The sequence below is a fragment of the Rana temporaria genome, chromosome 4 (assembly GCF_905171775.1).
Source record: "Rana temporaria chromosome 4, aRanTem1.1, whole genome shotgun sequence".
Taxonomy (NCBI): domain Eukaryota; kingdom Metazoa; phylum Chordata; class Amphibia; order Anura; family Ranidae; genus Rana; species Rana temporaria.
Window position 1 is genome coordinate 228925939 of NC_053492.1, and position 20842 is coordinate 228946780.

The 20842-nt window shown below is 42.9% G+C and overlaps 1 protein-coding gene across 1 annotated transcript in view; it reads right to left on the reverse strand.

Moving 5' to 3' along the window:
* The window catches only part of SLC17A5 (solute carrier family 17 member 5), a 101865-nt gene that overhangs the window by 22671 nt on the left and 58352 nt on the right, over positions 1-20842 (reverse strand). Inside the window, exons 5-10 of the mRNA XM_040349958.1 lie at positions 19814-19900; positions 19598-19716; positions 15388-15546; positions 13292-13424; positions 4145-4292; positions 3841-3931 (exon numbers count right to left, since the gene is read on the reverse strand). Coding sequence (XP_040205892.1) covers positions 3841-3931; positions 4145-4292; positions 13292-13424; positions 15388-15546; positions 19598-19716; positions 19814-19900 — 737 coding nt within the window. The remainder of the gene's footprint in view (positions 1-3840; positions 3932-4144; positions 4293-13291; positions 13425-15387; positions 15547-19597; positions 19717-19813; positions 19901-20842) is intronic.

Below are 20842 nucleotides of genomic sequence, written 5' to 3' on the forward strand. Positions count from 1 at the left end.
CTGACCAACACTAACACTGACCTGTCCTGACCAACACTAACACTGACCTGTCCTGACCAACACTAACACTGACCTGTCCTGACCAACACTAACACTGACCTGTCCTGTCCTACACTAACACTGACCTGTCCTGTCCTACACTAACACTGACCTGTCCCACATACACTGACCTGTCCTGTCCCACATACACTGACCTGTCCCACATACACTGACCTGACCTGTCCCACATACACTGACCTGACCCGTCCCACATACACTGACCTGTCCCGTCCCACATACACTGACCTGTCCCGTCCCACATACACTGTCCTGTCCCACATACACTGTCCTGTCCCACATACACTGTCCTGTCCCACATACACTGTCCTGTCCCACATACACTGTCCTGTCCCACATACACTGTCCTGTCCCACATACACTGTCCTGTCCCACATACACTGTCCTGTCCCACATACACTGACCTGTCCTGTCCAACACTAACACTGACCTGTCCTGTCCAACACTAACACTGACCTGTCCTGTCCTACATACACTGACCTGTCCTGTCCTACATACACTGACCTGTCCTGTCCAACACATACACTGACCTGTCCTGTCCTACATACACTGACCTGTCCTGTCCTACATACACTGACCTGTCCTGTCCTACATACACTGACCTGTCCTGTCCTACATACACTGACCTGTCCTGACCATCACTAACACTGACCTGTCCTGACCAACACTAACACTGACCTGTCCTACACTAACACTGACCTGTCCTGACCAACACTAACACTGACCTGTCCTGTCCAACACTAACACTAACACTGACCTGTCCAACACTAACACTGACCTGTCCTGTCCAACACTAACACTGACCTGTCCTGTCCCACATACACTAACCTGTCCTGTCCCACATACACTGACCTGTCCCGTCCCACATACACTGACCTGTCCCGTCCCACATACACTGACCTGTCCCGTCCCACATACACTGACCTGTCCCGTCCCACATACACTGACCTGTCCCGTCCCACATACACTGACCTGTCCCGTCCCACATACACTGACCTGTCCCGTCCCACATACACTGACCTGTCCCGTCCCACATACACTGACCTGTCCCGTCCCACATACACTGACCTGTCCCGTCCCACATACACTGACCTGTCCCGTCCCACATACACTGACCTGTCCCGTCCCACATACACTGACCTGTCCCGTCCCACATACACTGACCTGTCCCGTCCCACATACACTGACCTGTCCCGTCCCACATACACTGACCTGTCCCACATACACTGACCTGTCCCGTCCCACATACACTGACCTGTCCCGTCCCACATACACTGACCTGTCCCACATACACTGACCTGTCCCACATACACTGACCTGTCCCACATACACTGACCTGTCCCACATACACTGACCTGTCCCACATACACTGACCTGTCCCACATACACTGACCTGTCCTGTCCTACATACACTGACCTGTCCCACATACACTGACCTGTCCTGTCCCACATACACCGACCTGTCCCACATACACCGACCTGTCCCACATACACTGACCTGTCCCACATACACTGACCTGTCCCACATACACTGACCTGTCCCACATACACTGACCTGTCCCACATACACTGACCTGTCCCACATACACTGACCTGTCCTACATACACTGACCTGTCCTGTCCAACATACACTGACCTGTCCCACATACACTGACCTGTCCCACATACACTGACCTGTCCCACATACACTGACCTGTCCTACATACACTGACCTGTCCTACATACACTGACCTGTCCTGTCCAACACTAACACTGACCTGGCCTACACTAACACTGACCTGTCCTGACCAACATACACTAACACTGACCTGTCCTGACCAACATACACTGACCTGTCCTGACCTGACCTGCATACACTACACTGACCTGCATACACTACACTGACCTGACCTCACTGACCTGACCTCACTGACCTGCATACACTACACTGACCTGACCACACTACACTGACCTGACTACACTACACCGACTACACTAACCTGACCTGCATTGCATACACTGACCTGACTACACTACACTGGCCTGACTACACTACTTTTGCCGCCCCCCCCCCCCCAGCATGCACACACAGCGCCGCATAGTGCCGCAAAAATGACAGTAAAGTGCTGCTAAAATAGCTGGACCCCTTTTACATTACACAGCACTGCACCTCTGGACCCCTTTTACATTACACAGCACTGCACCTCTGGACCCCTTTTACATTACACAGCACTCTGGACCCCTTTTACATTACACAGCACTCTGGACAACTTTTACATTACACAGACAGCACCGCACCTCTGGACACCTTTAGATTTACACAGACAGCACCGCACCTCTGGACACCTTTTACATTACACAGACAGCACCGCACCTCTGGACACCTTTTACATTACACAGACAGCACCGCACCTCTGGACTCCTTTTACATTACACAGACAGCACCGCACCTCTGGACACCTTTTACATTACACAGACAGCACCGCACCTCTGGACCCCTTTTACATTACACAGACAGCACCGCACCTCTGGACTCCTTTTACATTACACAGACAGCACCGCACCTCTGGACTCCTTTTACATTACACAGACAGCACCGCACCTCTGGACCCCTTTTACATTACACAGACAGCACCGCACCTCTGGACTCCTTTTACATTACACAGACAGCACCGCACCTCTGGACATCTTTTACATTAGACAGCAACACTCTGCACCACTAGACCCCTTTAGATTTACACAGACAGTCCCCCCCCAGCTCTGCCCTTTCCTACATTAACCATGCAGATGGAGAGAGACAGTGAGCAGCGCTGAACAGAGGGCAATCACCTGCTGGTTTACTTACTTTAGCAGCTCTCTACTCGGCACTGCTCACTGTCTCTCTCCCCTGCGGTACAGGAGAGAGTGATTTTTGCTTACCTTGGCTTGCTGCTTGGATTCTCCAGATGGAGAAAATCAAACTTGGCGCCGCCGCCGCGCTGTACACGTCATGGCATGATGGGTATCGTATCCCATACGGCCAATCAGCGCACCACAGAGGCACAGCGCCTCCCACTCCACCGCCCACCAATCGCTGCCTACTTCACTTGGGCTCCTGCGCCGTTATTCTGTTTTTTTCAGCCCTTCCGCCTGGTTGGCTGGTGTTCCCCGCCACTCCCACATCGAGGGAGACAGACAGTTCCACCAGCCAATCAGGCGGAAGGGCTGAAAAAAAAAACAGATAACAGCGCAGGAGCCCAAGTTAAGTGCCGTAAGATGTAAAAAAAATGTTCCCTGCTCGGCGGGACTCGGGGCTATGTGTGACATCCCTAATGGCCGAGACTCGGGGCTTTTCACAGACCCATTCGGGGCTCCAGCCTCCCCAGCCCAACCCTAACAACGCCCCTGCCTATACCTACAATTGATACAGGAGGACTGAAAAAACAAACAACCCAAGCCTGGGTTGAACCCTGAGGTAAACGCTGTTCTCTGTGCTAGGTCTGTCTTAGACCCCTTTCACACTGAGGAGTTTTTCAGGCGGTTTAGCGCTAAAAAAATACCACCTGAAAAACTCCTGCCCTGCAGTCTCAATGTGAAAGCCCAAGGGCAATTCCGACGGTATAGCGCCGCTATACCGTCAGCGCAGCTCCCACCCCCGTGAAAGGGGCCTTAGACACAGCAGAACAGAGAACCAATTGCCCCAAATTAACAAAGGAGCTTGCAACCCCTTCGTTAATTAGGAGCAGAATCTGCTCCATTTTCCATGTTTAAAAGAGTAGTGCCCCCCCCCCCATTATCTACACAATATTTCCCAATGACACTTACTTCATGTGTTAAAATTTTGGCAATGACTGGCCCAACCATGCCAGGAATTGTGGCAAATGTGTTTGTGATCCCAAGTAGCAGTCCTGCAAATCTGTAACACAGGACGTGCATTAGGTCAAATAATTTTAGCTGAATAGTTATCACATAACTGCATAAATTACTAATTAATATATCATACTGCAAGCCATGCAAGAGAGGCCAAGGCAGCGTCCATGGCTCTTCATAATATGCAAGTTACTAACACTCAGCAGCAAGTTAGGAAAGAAAATACATGCTTACAATAACAGCATTTTCATATACTTACGAAGGTGCAATATCCAAATGATTTATACTGTATCCTGCAATACTCATTCCCCCAAGTGTGGTTGATAGTGTAAGGAATACTACTGCCAGAGTGTAATTACATCCAGTGTAACCAGCTGCTAATAAAAAGCCTGCAGGTCCAATCATCCCTGGGAAACGAGAACAAAAATCTATATGTTACACACATATAAATGCATGTCTATACAGAAAATAAAACCAAAAAGCTCATCCAAGAAAAAAACTGTAAAAAACAAAAAAATGGCATAGGTGGGCAAAAGCCCAAGGGCTTGTGCACACTGGGACTTATGTCCTAAACGCAGAAGGTCCATCTTCGGGACATCGGCCCCATACACACGCATCCCTGTACTGCTTGGAACACCGAGTATTTTGGCCTGTCATTTTAATCAGGCTGCTTTGCACCTAATGCATACATAAATACACACGCAAAAGTTGTAAAGTACAAAAAGGTTCAACCACAATATCCGCACTGATGTGCACACCAGAAATTGTTACATATACAGGCAGTCCCCAGGTTACAAACAAGATAGGGTCTTTAGGTTTGTTCTGAAGTTGGAACAGGCACATTTTGTAAGTGTTTTGCTGTCTGTGTCCCTGTGCAGAAGATTTTACCTCATATTCTGTCCCAATGACAATTTTGCAAATTTTGGGTTGTTGTGAAAACAAGCCTTGGTGATGGAGCATCAGTGGAGACACCTTTTTCCCCATAAGAGCTCTTAGGCCTCGTACACACGACCGAGTTTCTCGGCAAAAACCAGCAAGAAACTTGCTGGGAGATATTTTTTTGCCGAGGAAATCGGTCGTGTGTACATTTTCGTCGAGGAAACTGTCGAGAAACTCGACGAGCCAAAAAGAGAGCAAGTTCTCAATTTCCTTGACGGGAATGGAGAAAATTGGCTTGTCGAGTTCCTCGACAGCCTAACAAAGAACTCGACGGTCGTGTGTACGGGGCTTTACAGGAGTGAATTTTCCTTCCTAGGGGTAGGTTTCCTCTCACTTCCTGTTGCCTCCCTCTGTTTGTAAGTAGGAGTCATTTGTAAGTCGGATGTTTGTAACTAGGGGACTGCCTGTAGTACAAATACAGACCAATATATAAAGTCTCTAGAATAACACACATAAATATACTAAACAACAAACATACCATATTTACCTCCACTTCTCTGGGGTCCTCGTTTTTTGGGGTCCCTCGGCGGCTGTCTCGGATCCTCCCTGCAAGAGCTAACCCCCTTCTGGGAAGTGATCTCCCAAGGGGGTTAGCTTGCGGCGCTCTCCCGTGTGATACAGTGGCGGCCATAGCCGCCAAGTGCATCACTCTGCCCTGTCCCCGGCTGCGCTGCTATCAATCTCCAATGAAGAGTCGCCTCAAGCTGGGGGAAAGCATCACGGGATCGCCCCCATGGAGTTTCGTGGCTCAGGTAAATAAAACGAGGGGGGGGGGGCTGGGGCATAGGAATGAATTAAGGTGAAAAAACACAAAGCTTTACAACCCCTTTAAGAGTGGACTAATTCATCTTCCATCACTGTCTCTTAAAATAAAACGTCCCACATGTGTAACTTCATCAACTTGCTGTGAATTTCAACAACAGGAGTAAAACACATCTAGGTGCCAAATCCTCCACCACGTCTGGATTTGAATTAAAGGCTTATCAGAGGGATGGAGCCCAGAATATTCTAAGACAATATCCGCCAGAGTTTTGTAGAATTCCCTTGTATTAATTGTGGTGTGCAACACCAGTGTCCAGAAGCTCCTCCCTCCACTGAATGTTAGACACAAGAATTGTCACATAATTGAGGGAGTGAAGTCCCCGTTCCTTCTGGTTGCAGACAAGGGGCCAGATCCACATACATTTAGATGGGCGCAGCGTATGTGAGATACGCTACGCCGCTGTAACTTACTTTTTAATTCTTTGAATCCACAAAGAATTTGCGCCGTAAGTTACGGCGGCGTAGTGCATCTCTCGGCGCGTAATTCAAATCGGCGAGTAGGGGGGTGTTTCATTTAAATGAAGCACGTCTCCGCGCCGAATGAACTGCGCATGCGCCGTCCCTAAATTTGGCGCCGTGCATTGCGCTAAATGACGTCGCAACAATGTAATTTTTTTTTAACTTAGACGTAAATTATGTCCATCCCTATTCACGGACGACTTACGCAAAAAAAAAATTCAAATTTCGACGCGGGAACAACGGCCATACTTAACATGGCAAGTCTAATTATACGCCGCAAAATACCAGCTTTAACTATACGCCGGAAAAAGCCGACTAGAGACGACGTAAGAAAATGCGACGGCCACGCATACCTTCGTGGATCGTCGGAAATAGCAAATTTGCATACCCGACGCGGAAAACGACGCAAACTCCACCCAGCGGACGCTGAAAGTATTGCATCTACGATCCGAAGGCGTACAAAGCCGTACGCCTGTCGGATCTTACCCAAATGCCGTCGTATCTTGGTTTGATGATTCAAACTAAAGATACGACGCTGGAAATTTGAAAGTACGCCGGAGTATCAGTAGGTACGCCGGCGTACTCTCTGTGGATCTGGCCCCAGGTTTGTATAAGGAGATTGGGGGGTGTTAGGCTGCATTCACACCTAGGCGTACAAAATCGCAGCGTTTTGTCCCGCGAATTGCGGCGACAAATTGCGGCGTTTTGTACCGCGATTTGCGGCGACAAAGCGCCGCGATTGTGAATGCAGCCTCACCCCCTCTATGGAGATGGTTCACATCTCCTATGGCGAACGCCGAAAGCCGCCTGAAAAAAAGGTCCGGGACTTTTTTTCAGGCGGCAGGCGTACGGCGTTCGGCGTGGAGATGTGAACCATCTCCATAGAGGGCAATGTGTTTTCATCCCTCCAGCGTCTCGGAGCTGCTGCGGCGTCACACTACAGGCGACAAAACGCCTAGGTGTGAATGGGGGCTAAAGGGGCAGGTCAAAGTGACAATGTTTCTTTTAGGGCTTGTTTAGGCTTTCAAGTGGGGGTCATTAACATGCAGTTGAGCTGTGTTTTTAGCACAGGCAGCGAATGGGGTGATCACATGTCACGGTTCGTGCCCTCAGCAAAAATGATCACTCCTGTTGCATTCTTTGGGCAATACTACTGCTGAATGCAACCCATTCAAGCAAATAGAGATGCGCCACAGACACCCAGCAACCGCGCGCAATGCAGGAGGATGCAGTGCATTGTTATGCCTTTTATGGAGTAAAAATAGGTGGCAAGGAGGCATTCTATTGCCTTCTCATCACCTCTCAAACCCAATCTGAATGTGTATCGCTTTTCAGAGACACAGCCATTTAGACGCAAGTCTAAACTTAGCCTAAGGCAAAATTTTATAGTACAAGGACTGCAACAGCTGTTTGCAACTGTCTACAAAAAATACGTGCATGTTGTAGTTATCAATGGCTCTTTAGGCCACACCCACTATTCAGTGCAATGTGGGCAGCTTTTCCATCAGTGTTACTATTACACCAGGATGGCAATATTGTATCTTCTCCCAAGCTCTATGTAACTAAGTGTAGATCAGAAGTTATTTCTGTATTTTGCTCCAAGATCTCCACTGTGTCCCTCTCCTTGACGCTTCTCCAAAACTTTCAGTCAGGGAGCGTCCACGGTGCACATCAGAGATTATACTGTATATGTGATTTCATGTGTGCATAGATCTAGCTAGGTCGATCCCACAGAAGAGAGCTGCTGCTAATCAAAGCCCTTGCAGGAAGAGCAAGTCATTGTGACTGCTGGACCTCCAGGGAGACCCTGCTGGCAGAAAATACCCTCAGTGCCAGTTCACACAGGGACAACCCGACTTACAGCGTGACTTAGCAAGGCGATTTGGAGGCAACTTCAGCTTGACTTTGAGCAACTTACAACGCGACTTAAAGTTGCCTCCAGGACAGGCGACTTTAGCTGTGGCCAATCACAGAATAATCAATTTTTTATCTCTTCTTTATATTTCTTTTTCTTTCTTCTTCATGTTCTCCTCCTCTCTTCAGCCTGCCTGCCATTGTTCATATTTACGGTACTACTGGTGATATCTATATGGTCCTGCCTGTCCGTAGATGTTGATGAGACTTATGGCTGGATCGAATGATGTATCTAAACCCCTTAGTGTTGTTACTCACAACACTCAGGAGTTGAATTCTCCTATTAAGAGGCGCAAAGCCTTTCAAGTATACAAGTCTCTCCGTGTAGATGTGGTTTTCCTTCAAGAAACCCACTTTCCTAAACGATATAACCCCTCCTTTTTGCATGCCCACTTTCCGTTATTTTATCTTGCTAAAGCAGAAAACAAAACTAAGGGTGTGGCCATTCTGTTTTCTAGGTATTGTAATTTTAACCTGATTAAAGAATTTGGAGATCCGGAAGGTAGGTTTTCTTTTGCTACAAGGTACCCTTGATGGAAGACTGTACACATTTCTTATTATGCTCCTAACAGAGGTCAGAAAAAGTTTTTCTCACAGATGCTTGATACCCTCCGTCCATATATGGAGGGGATCATTCTTATGGGTGGGGACTCTAATCTAGCTTTTGATGCAGGATTGGATAAGTCCAAACCTTCTATTAATGGAATCATCAGACCAACTAAAATTAGTTTACAAGTAGCACGCATTCTACATCAGTCTAGATTAACTGACATCTGGAGGGAGTTGAACCCCAACACTAAAGACTATACTCACTATTCTAACCCTCACCATTCTTATTCTCGTATAGATCATATATTGATCTCTAACCATCACATCCCAGCTGCCATTAAGTCTCATATAGTTGATGTTCCTTGGTCAGATCACTCGATGGTTCTTTTGTCACTGAGGAGAGAGGACACTTCTCCTAAAGTGTCTCATTGGACACTTAATAGGTCTATTTTGAAGGATACTGTCTTAATGAAGGATATTGAGCGATCTCTTCTAGAATACTTTGAGCATAATGATACAGATGATGTATCCCCTGAAACTTTGTGGGCTGCCCACAAGGCCTCTATCAGGGGCAAAATTATACAAGTGGCCGCTAACCTCAAGAAACAAAGGAACCTGGACATAAGGAGACTGGAAAACAACTATTTAGACCTCCGTAAACAACATAAATCTGATCCTCTTAACTTTCCAATTCAGGCACTTGATGCAGCTAGATCTGCCTTGAATTTGGTACTTACAACTAAAGCAGGGGAAGACTTGAAATGGACTGGTGCTAATTTCTATAAATTTTAAGATAAAATAGGCCCAATGCTAGCTCATAAATTGTCACCTAGATTTCAGTCACGGACTCTCCCTAAAATAAGAATGAGTGATGGTTCTTTTACCCTGAATCCTAGGAAGATAATGGAGGCCTTTCATGACTTTTTTTCTAAGCTTTATACATCCGCTGCTGATTTTTCTTCAGAGGGAATGGATGATTTTCTGGACAATTTGAAACTTCCTCAATTGACTGAAATACATAGAGAGGTGATGGAATCTCCCATATCCGCTGAAGAAGTATCGTTAGTGATTAAAAACCTAAAATTAGATAAAGCCCCGGGCCCTGATGGGTTTTCAAGTGCATATTATAAAACATATTCGAGCATTTTGACACCCTACATGGTTAGATTTTTCAACCACATGACCGGTGGAGTTCCCATAGACAGGCAACTTAATTTGGCCTATATATCGGTTATCCCTAAGCCAGAAAAGGATCATAGCCTGGTGGAAAACTATAGACCAATATCTCTTATTAATAACGATCTTAAGATACTCACTAAGATAATGGCCAATAGATTGTCCTCTTTCATCGGCCAGTATGTTAGTAAAGATCAAGTAGGCTTCATCGCTGGAAGGCAAGGTCCTGATCAGGTTAGGAGGGCTGTAGATCTGATTTCTATATTGAACTCGGGTTGGACTGGTGATACTAATCAAAGGGGAATGCTTCTTTCTATAGATCTTCAGAAAGCATTTGACTCAGTATCATGGCCATTCATGTTCGGAGTGATGGAACGTTGGGGGTTTGGCACGAAATTTCTTGGAGTATTATCTGCACTTTACTCTCACCCTAAAGCTAATATACGCTTTCAGGGTATTTTTTCGGAACCTATTGAGATTCATAGGGGTACTAGGCAGGGCTGCCCTTTATCTCCCCTGATATTTGCAATAGTTATGGAATCCCTGGCTATAGCTATTCGTGAAAACTCAAATATCAGGGGAGTTAGATGTGCCAAAATGGAGCATAAATGTGCCTTATTTGCAGATGACCTTTTACTGTTTTTGACCGATCCAGACACGTCCCTACCGGAAATATATTCTCTTTTAGACAAATTCTCTATGGTTTCAGGTCTAACTGTGAATGTGGCCAAGTCTAGGGCCCTCAATGTTTCTCTCTCTGAATCCACGGTTTCTTTACTAAAGAAAGATTATGGATTCAAATGGGACACCTCTTATATCAAATACCTGGGTATCTATTTGACCCCCAACATCCAAAATTTGTATTTGGCCAATTATCCCCCTATGTATAGAAAACTTGAGAAAGATTTGAAAGATTGGGGTACTCAGAATATAGGTTGGATTGGTAGAATTAACTCGGTTAAGATGACTCTTCTCCCTAGGCTTTTGTATCTTTTTAGATCATTACCCATACCGATAATTAAAAGTCATCTAAAATCTTTTCAAGGAAAGATTACCAAGTTTATTTGGAACAATAAGGGTCCACGCCTTTCATCTCGCACTCTCTATAACTTGCCTGAACAGGGTGGTCTGGGTGTACCCAACTTATTATGGTACTATCAATCAGCGAGATTGGCACAGTTATCGGAAACTTTTCTTAAACATGAACGCCCTGACTGGTTAGATATAGAAGAGCAGGCGACCCCGAATCGATAGAGGAGTTGATGTGGAGTCCTACCAAGAATAGGCCTTCTATATTATCTCCGACTCTCTCAAACCTTAGTTTTATGGGATTCACTTAAAAACAATCCCTCTCTAATTTCTAAAGGCAGGCCTTTATATCAAGTGTTTTTCTAGACCCACTCTTTGTTGCTAAAATTGATATAGATTCTTTCAAATGGTGGCATGATAAAGGGTTGTATCGTATAGGTCGTTTTTTTTCACGCTCGGGTCCACTTCCTGAACAACACTTCATTGCCAAGCTAGGTCTTCCTGTCTCAGAAAAACTAAGATTTTCTCAACTACATGATTATGCACAAAGCCTATGGGATAGTGACTCGATCTCTGGACTATTGACACCTTATGAAAGTAATTGTGATCAGGGTTTGATCAGGAAGGGAAATATTTCCATCATATATCAATCGCTTGCTAATAATTGTACCAAATTACCTCATATGCTGGCCTGGGAAAAGGAACTTAATAACACGTGGGATTTATCTGACTGGTGTAATAACTATACTAGATCCATTAAAGGATATGTGAATATATCCCTTGTAGAGGCTAATGTAAAAATTTATACTAGGTGGTATTTAGTTCCTGTTAAACTGGCTTCCATGTATCCGTCAACTTCGCCCCTATGCTTCAGAGGTTGTCAGGGATTGGGGTCTATGGTACATATATGGTGGGAATGTCCCAAAATACGGGGATACTGGAATAAGGTGTTTAACATAATAAGACGTGTCACAGGCTGTAACTTACATCAATCCCCCACTATTGCTTTACTTAACGGAATGTTACCCCAGACCTCCAAGGTTACTAGAAAACTCATCTTATACATTCTGACGGGTGCCAGGATCACAATAGCAGCTGCGTGGAAAAAGACTACTGTCTCCATCCGGTATATGAAACAAAAGGTTACATGGATTATGGAACAAGAAAAGAGGGTTTGTTCCATGTTGGATATGTCTACTCTTTTCCATGAAATATGGGAACCTTGGATGAAATTTATGGGAATATCTTTTACCCCGTGAAGGCTGTGATGACATTTATATCCTGAGGATGATGATGTTCATTGGCAGGCAGGCTGCCATATCTTTTTCTTTTTCTCTTCCTTTCTTTGATTTTTCTTTGATTATATCTTGTTGTCTTATCTATGAGGATGGAATCCTCGCTATTTCTCATTGTCAGTGTGTTATGTTTAGGAAAAAAAATAAAAAATATATTATAAACATTTGTATTTGCCTATGTTTAGGTTATTAAAGGATTACACCAAACTTTTGGGGATATTAGGTTTGATGAGGGTTTTGAGAATATATGATTACAGAAACCGGTGGGTTTTAGTAATAACTATTGGAGGGAGGGAGGGGGGATTGAAGGGGTTGCTTGACCTCTTGGACACAGACAGTTCCCGTTGGGGGTGTCGGAGGGGTTATTGTTCTCCAGAAATCCTATCCTTTTTTCGTTCCGTGAACTTAGGTCTAGTACACCCATGGGGGTTTTTTCTTATATATAATTTATTGTGTGGCAACGGTAGCCCTAAGGGATCCTATAGCATATTGAATTATTCTTTTATTTAATTATAAATTATTAGTTACACCTAATTTTTCTTCTTTGCTTATACAAACTGTTTTACTCTCACCGTATGGTGATGAACATAAGAAATGGATAGATATGATGGACAGTTACTACGACAAGAATGTCTAATATGTGGAGTAATGCACTTGCTTTATTGTTTTTTTTTTTGTATATTATTGACTTGTATACTGCTGTTATAGTACAAATGTATGTACTTTTATTGAAAATAAACTTAAAATTGAATGAAAAAAAAAGAATAATCAGCTCTGTGGGAGGGAGGGGTTTGCCTGAGTAAACTATTTTCTTTTCCTGTAAAGTTGCTTCAGTTAAGACAAAGATCTGACTTGGAGGCAACTTCCATTGAAATCTATGGGTACAAGTTGCCTAGAAGTCGCCTTGAAGTAGTACAGGAACCTTTTCTGAAGTCGGAGCGACTTCAGTACTGTACATTAAGATGGCTCCATTCACTTCAATGGAATTTCTCATGCCCAGCAACTTGGGGCAACTTGAGGTCTGACAAGTTGGATCCCAAGTCGCTGTAGTGTGAACCGGCACTAAAGGCAGAGTAGAATATACAGAACATTCAATGGCTTGTTATGCTGAAAAGACAGGCTGCATACGAAAAGAGGACAGTAAATAAGAAATTATAAAAAGTTAGATATTTTTTTCACCTCAAAAGGTTTAATAACACTTAAAAAAAAAAAGTTCCTTTTACCTAATGTATTAAAAGTTTTCCGCACTGCTACAGTTGAAAAGTTCAACCTCTCCCTCATGAAGTCTGCAAAATAACCGGTAAGGAGCATACAAAGCCAACAGCCAAAGTAAGGAAGTGCAGAGAGGAATCCATTCTGTAAATAGACATGTTTACCATGGTTAGTGATAGAAATGTTGGGGGTCATTTACATAGCAAGCACAACCAGACAATCCATGCATTGTATGTGTCACATTATATATTCTTGTGTGGGAGCAAAACTTCCTATACCCGATTTATACCTGCAAGTAACACTAATTACAATTTCCTGTAGTGTTTCATTGTAAATACGTTAGGGGGAGCTGCCCCAGCAATCCTTCAATGCTCATATCATTGCTGTATTTCTACAGTATATTGTAAAATTATCCTCTCACACACATATAGGTCCAGCCATGTGAAAAGCAAATGGCCAGTAAAGCTGGGTACTCACTCCGTTTTTATTTTTTTTTCATTCAACCCAGCAGGCTGAACAAAAAATAACCGACAAGCGATGTTGGTGTGCCGATCTCCCCCCGCTGTGCTATTGTATTCCGACAGGGGGACTGCACAACTCCCCCCTCAATGCCAGTAACTGTGAACATTGATTGGCTGCTGGTCAAATGCTGGTTTTCCAGCAGGACTGCTGCACTGTCTGAATGTCAGCCGATTCTGGCTGAACTGGTCAATATTCAGATTTTGCGTACTGACAGTATTAGACCTTCAAACCAGGACTTTACACATACAATTTACTCATCGCCCCCCATTATAAGTAAATCAGTAGATTTGTATGGAGACATCATTTAAAGCACGGATCCTCAAACTACGGCCCTCAAGCTGTTGTGGAACTACACTTCCCATGAGGCATTGTAAAACGGACATTCACAGACATGACTAGGCATGATGGGAATTGTAGTTCCTGAACAACTGCAAGGCCATAGTTTGAAGACCCCCAATTTAAAGCATCCTTTATGCAATGATATTCGAGAGGTAAAAACCCATATCTAGGAAAATTACCATGTCTGTTCATGCACCAACTCTTTTTTCTTTCAGTTTTTTGCTTCCTTTGGGAAATATGCATGATGGTTCATGCAACTTCAGTTTTTTTTTTCTTTGTCCTATACTTGGATATCTTTGGAGTTATTCCTACTACCATTCAGTACATATGCATATCTTTATCCTTTGGGGAAATTTTGTGTGCGTCTGCGCCGCATGTGGGTTTGACTATCTCAGACAATCCTAGCGGCCCCTGTCCTGAAATACCCATGTCATTGAATTCTAGCCCCATACACGTTGATGCATCCTCTCCTGAGGAAGTGGATTTTAACCACGAAACGCATCAAGCATTATAGGATGCAGCCATGTTTTTAATACACCATTATTGTTCATACAGATTACACCACATATTTCCTGCTATTATCATTAACTCCATAACACGGAACATTTAATATCCTACATATTCGGTAACTGGAATGTGCTGCTCCGTCATCTATGCGTGTATATATGAAATATATTCATGCTGTGTACCGTATATATATGAAATTGTTATTTTACATGTATCTATTGCAATGTGCTGTGTTAACTGTTTATGACAAATACATTTATACATTTTTTTTTTTACTCAATTGTCTGTCACTTGCCTCATATAAATTCTCAAACTTTCCCCCTTGAATTTCCTGATACAGGGATGGAGGCATACGATTACATATGCTTCATTTAAAGTCCCACTTACCTTTCCTTTTTTATATCTAGTAAAATAACCCTCAAAATAAAAGATATTCTCTATGCTTTCTGCGCTCGCTACATTATTAATAACCCCATTTTGAAATCAGACGCACAAACTTCTTATATAAACCAAATAAAATTATGCATAGGTAAAACAGCTGCTGAACTGACCTGAATAATCATTAATAAAAGTGTATTTGTGATACACGATAACCATGCAGATTAGAATTGCATATGAACACCACTGAATGGTGTTAGGACACCTAGTTCTCTGAGAACATCGGTTTATAAATAATCATGATTTTCAAATACGTATTCTAAAAAGTTAAAGGTTATGTTGTAACAAAATATTCACTTACTTCCTGTGTATTAAAACGCAGGATCTCCTTCATATATGTAGGTAATAAAGTAAGCAAAGTGTAAAAGGTCCAGTTATAAGAAAAATGAGCAACAATAATAGCCCACAGGGGTAATGATTTCAGCATTGCACAGACAGGAACATCTTTGTCATTGGAAAGCTGGAAGAAAAACAAAAGCCAGAAGAGATTAATACAAACACTGGTCATGTATGTGCACTACAATTACTATGCCACCTTTCAAACTGACACTATGCTCTAAAGTAAAGAATTCAGTCAATAAGGCTGCATTCACACCTAAGCGTTTTGTCGCCTGAAGCGCGACGCTAAAATACGCTAGAGGGGAAAAAATACATTATACCCTATGAAGATGGTTCACATCTGCACGCCGATACGCCTGAAGCGCAAACAAGTTCCGGACCCTTTTTTGTCGCGCATATCGGGCGGTTTGGGCGTATTTGAGCGTTTCCATTTCCCATAGAAAGTAATGGAAACGCTCGATTCAAGCGACTTGCGCGACAACGAGCGTTTGCTACGGGCGTTTCGTCGCTTTAATCAATAGAACTTTTCACCCAGGCAGAAGATTAAAAAAATCTACCAACATAGCAACAAGTGATGAAAAGATGATCATTTTTCCTATTGGCTAAAATAAAAAACGTCAAAGTACAAAAACGTCGGACGACGCTGTATGCAAACGCGCAAATAAGCATGAATGTTCAGATGTCTCCCCAAAATTAACAGGTGGTAAGACCTATGCAAACAACCAAATAATCAACACACAAATCAAAAAAAGAAGGAGCAAACTCGCACAGAGACGTTCCAAGATCTCCATGTTCCGATTTCTAAAATTACTCATGATCACATCCTTAGGTAGCACCACATGACTAATTTCTTAGAGCATGTTCTAAATTTTTAACTTCGAGAAAAATGCTCTGGAGCCTACACACGATCGTTTTTAACGACCAATTTAAAAAATTGCATTTTTCACATCATGAAAAAGGGTCGTGTGTATGCAGCATTATATTCACTCACAAGCCCTGCGCCTTTCAAACTGACCGCCTGTATAGAGGTACAGGCTGAAAGTTGAAAAGCTTGTTTGCAGAGGCCTGACACTGAACCCCTGATCATGAGTGCATTGCTTTCCAGGCTCCTGCATAAAAAAATAAATGCACATTGTTTTGCTGCAAAAATATGTACACTTATTTTTATCTAAAAACATGAACTTACCCTTTAAAAGGGGTTGTAAAGGTTCGTCTTTTATTTTCTAAATAGGTTCCTTTAAGCTAGTGCATTGTTGGTTCACTTACCTTTTCCTTCTAAATGTTTTTTTTCTTTGTTTGAATTTCTCACTTCCTGTTTCTCCTCAGTAAGCTTTCCACCATCATCCGAGCCGTGGAAAGTCATTTAGAACAGCTTACTGAGGAGGAACAGGAAGTGAGAAATTCAGACACAGAAAAAAAAACATTTAAAAAGGGAAATGGAAGGAAAAAGGTAAGTGAACCAACAATGCACTAGCTTAAAGGAACCTATTTAGAAAATAAAAAACAAACCTTTACAACCCCTTTAATGCTTACTAAAACAATTGTACAAATATATCAAATCAGACTTTATAATCTTACATCTAATTTTATCAGTTATGGGTGAAATACATTCCCCTTTACAATCCACAAAAACTGTTTGTATAGAAGAACAAGTCTTTATTATATTTATTCCCCATTTCTGTTTTTGCTTGCAGACCATTATTCTTCATTGACCTGACTTGCGTATAGAACACCTTCTTGCGTTATGTTTAAATAGTGTCGCATCTCTTGCCTGGTAGCATTAATGTGACACTGGACTGGGTTTGTCAATTTCACAGTAAGCACTTTTAAAAAAAAAAAGTTATGGACGAGCTTGCCTTCTAAATTCAATGTACATTTCCATTTAGAATAAGGCTTCCCGTTCTCTAAAACAGGAAGTCCTGAGTTTATAATGTACTGACAGACAAAGCAAGACCCTCAGCAATCAGAGAGCAAACACTGCTGACATTTCAGAAATGTTCACCTTTTGTGACAGGCGTGATAACAACGTTTCTGTGGTTGGGAGTGAAACGAACGCAAGCCTAAGTTTTTTAGCAATTTTAACCCTTTGTGCTCATACACCTACTGAAGGTTTTGTTATAAGGTTCTTTGCTCTTTCTGTGATATGCCACTAGCTAATGGGCATATCTTCTCTTCACCATTTACTATAAATAAATAAATAAATAAAATGTTTTCTTGGCTTGATATGGTCCCCCCTACATTGTCAGGCCTGATAACAGGTATTAACTCAGAGCTTGACCCCCAGATCCCATGTGATCTGTTTTTGTTGTCATTTGTGTATCATTTTTGGTGACTCAGGACGAACAGTTTGCGCTGTATGGTTTTCCATCCATGATATGGAGTGCTATATGTCTATGATCATCTTTGTTTTGTATGCAATTATGTTTGAATAAAGATTATACAAAAAAAAGAAGCAGGCAGGTATAGCATGTTTGTTATTTTGATTGAAAAAAGACCTAGGATTTACAATCACTTTAAGACTAATAGTAGACATGTGAAAAAGTTTTAACCACTTGCCGACCAGCCGCCATTATACTGCGGCAGATCGGCACGTTCCCGCGACCAGTCATAGCTGTACGTCAGTCCCTTTAAGTGGAGACAGCAGGCGGGGGCCCACTGCACTGCTGGGGTGCCGATGCGCTTGGCCGGCCCCATGAGAGAAAGAACAGGGACGTGTGTGTAAACACAAATCCCAGTTCTGTGAGGAGAGACAGATCGTCTGCTCCTACTAGCTAGGAACAACAATCTGTGATCTCGTCCAGTCAGTCCCATCCTCCTACAATTAGAACACACCTAGGGAACACAGTTAACCCCTTGATCGCCCCCTAGTGTTAATCCATTCCCTACCAGTGACATTTACACAGTAAGTCAGTGCAGTTTTATAGCTCTGATCGCTGTATAATTGCCAACGGTCCCAAAAATGTGTCAAAAGTGTCCGATGTGTCCGCCATGATGTCGCAGTCCCAAAAAAAACACTGCTGCCATTACTATTAAAAAATAAAAATAATTCCATAAATCTTTCCCCTATTTTGTAGACGCTATGGCCCAGATTCTCATACAATTACGTTGCTCCTGGGCAGCGTAACGTATGTGATTTACGTTACACCGCCGCAGGTTTACAGCGTTAGTGCCTGATTCTCAGAACACTTACATGTAAACTTGCGGCGGTGTATCGTAAAAGCGCTCGGCGCAAGCCCGCCCCATTCAAATGGGGCGGGCACCATTTAAATTAGGCGCGCTCCCGCGGGTAAATTACCCGACGTGCATTGCGCTAAATGACACCGCCCCGACGTCATTTGCTTAGACGTTAACGTAAATGGCATCCAGCACCATTCACGGACGTCTTACACAAACGACGTAATTTTTTTAAATTTCGACGCGGGAACGACGGCCATACTTAACATTGGTTGCCCCTCATAATAGCAGGGGCAACTTTACGCGTCGCTTAAGCTACGGAAACGTCGTAAATTCTCAGCGTCGAACGCGCGTATGTTCGTGAATCTCGCGTAATTACCTAATTTGCATAGACGACGGGGAAAACGACGATGCGACACCTAGTGGCGGGAAAAAAAAATTGCATTTAAGATCTGACAGCGTAAGAGCCTTACGCCTGTCAGATCTAATGGGTATCTATGCGTAACTGATTCTAAGAATCAGTCGCATAGATACCCGGGGCCAGATTAGGACATACGACGGCGCAAATGGTGTTGCGCCGTCGTAACGCCACTGAGAATCTGGGCCTATAACTTTTGCGCAAACCAATAAATATACGCCTATTGTGATTTGTATTACCAAAAATATGTAAAATAATACGTATCGGCCTAAACTATTTATTATAGCAAATAAGTACAAAATATTGTGTTTTTTTTTTTCAAAATTGTCGCTATTTTTTTGTTTATAGCGCATTTTGTGGGGAAAAAAGGACGTCAAATTTGTTTGGGTACTTCGTCGCACGACCGCGCATTTGTCAGTTAAAACAACGCAGTGCCGTATCGCAAAAAAAATCACCTGGTCATTGAGCAGCCAAATCTTCCGGGGGCTGAATTGGTTAATAAGAGAAAAATTATACCTGTAATTTACATGCACACCATTATATAAAAGTTACAATTGTTGTATACACATGTTATACATACTTCATTTTTGAGTGAAGAAAGGATATACTCCTTCTCGGGATCTGAGATCGAGCGATGCGTTTGTGGGTTATCGCTAACGAAAAGGTACCACAATATAAACCAAAAAACACCAAGTGTCCCTGCATGAAAAAAGTACCAAACGTAAACAAAAGCTTAAAAATTGTAGCAGAAATGGTCACTTTTAATATTCAAATTTACAAAACACACAATACCTACCAAAAATATAGAACACATAAACCCAATCCAGATAGTAACAGATTAACCCTGAGAGGGGAAGAGAAACAACTGTCCCAAGCTGTGCCCCTGAAAGACAAAGCATCAAATATAATACAAACGCTAATACTGTACATTATAATACAGTTTAGAATAATAGGACAAGTCAACAAACATACTCTAGTCTAGATGTTCACTGGTATGACTGCTACAACCTTGGCAGACAGCACCAGAAGACTTAACAGATATAGCCACACTCTTAAGTGTCTGTAGCATAGAAGTAAATCTCAGCAAGACTTTACCCAGTATACATTTTCCCTCCAAAGATACAAGTCCTGCCTCCACAATGACAAATACACCTATTTTATCACTCTTAATAGCACCCTCTCATCCAGTCCACATCAACTCATTTCTACCTTTAACTTGACTTCATCCTCCACTGCCTCCACCCACTAACTCATACACTGCCCAAGAGGTTGTCATTCACTTAAAAAAATAAGATCGATGCAATATGTGATGAGATCTCAACTCTACAGATACAGTTGTGCTCAAAAGTTTACAAAGCCTGGCAAAATTTGTGATTTCTTGGCCATTTTTCAGAGAATATGAATGATGACACAAAAACTTTTCTTTCACCAATGGGTAGTGTTTGGCTGAAGCCTTTTATTATCAATCAACTGTGTTTACTCTTCAAATCATAATAGCAACAGAAACTACCCAAATGACCCTGATCAAAAGTTTACATACCCTTGTGATTTTGGCCTGATAACATACACACAAGTTGACACAAATGGGTTTGAATGGCTATTAAAAAGGTATCCATCCTCACATGTGACCTGTTTGCTTGTAATTAGTGTGTGTGTGTGTGTGTGTGTGTATAAAAGGTCAATGAGTTTCTGGACTCCTGACAGACCCTTGCATCTTTCATCCAGTGCTGCACTGACGTTTCTGGATTCTGAGTCATGGGGAAAGCAAAATAATTGTCAAAGGATCTGCGGGAAAAGGTGGTTGAACTGTATAAAACAGGAAAGG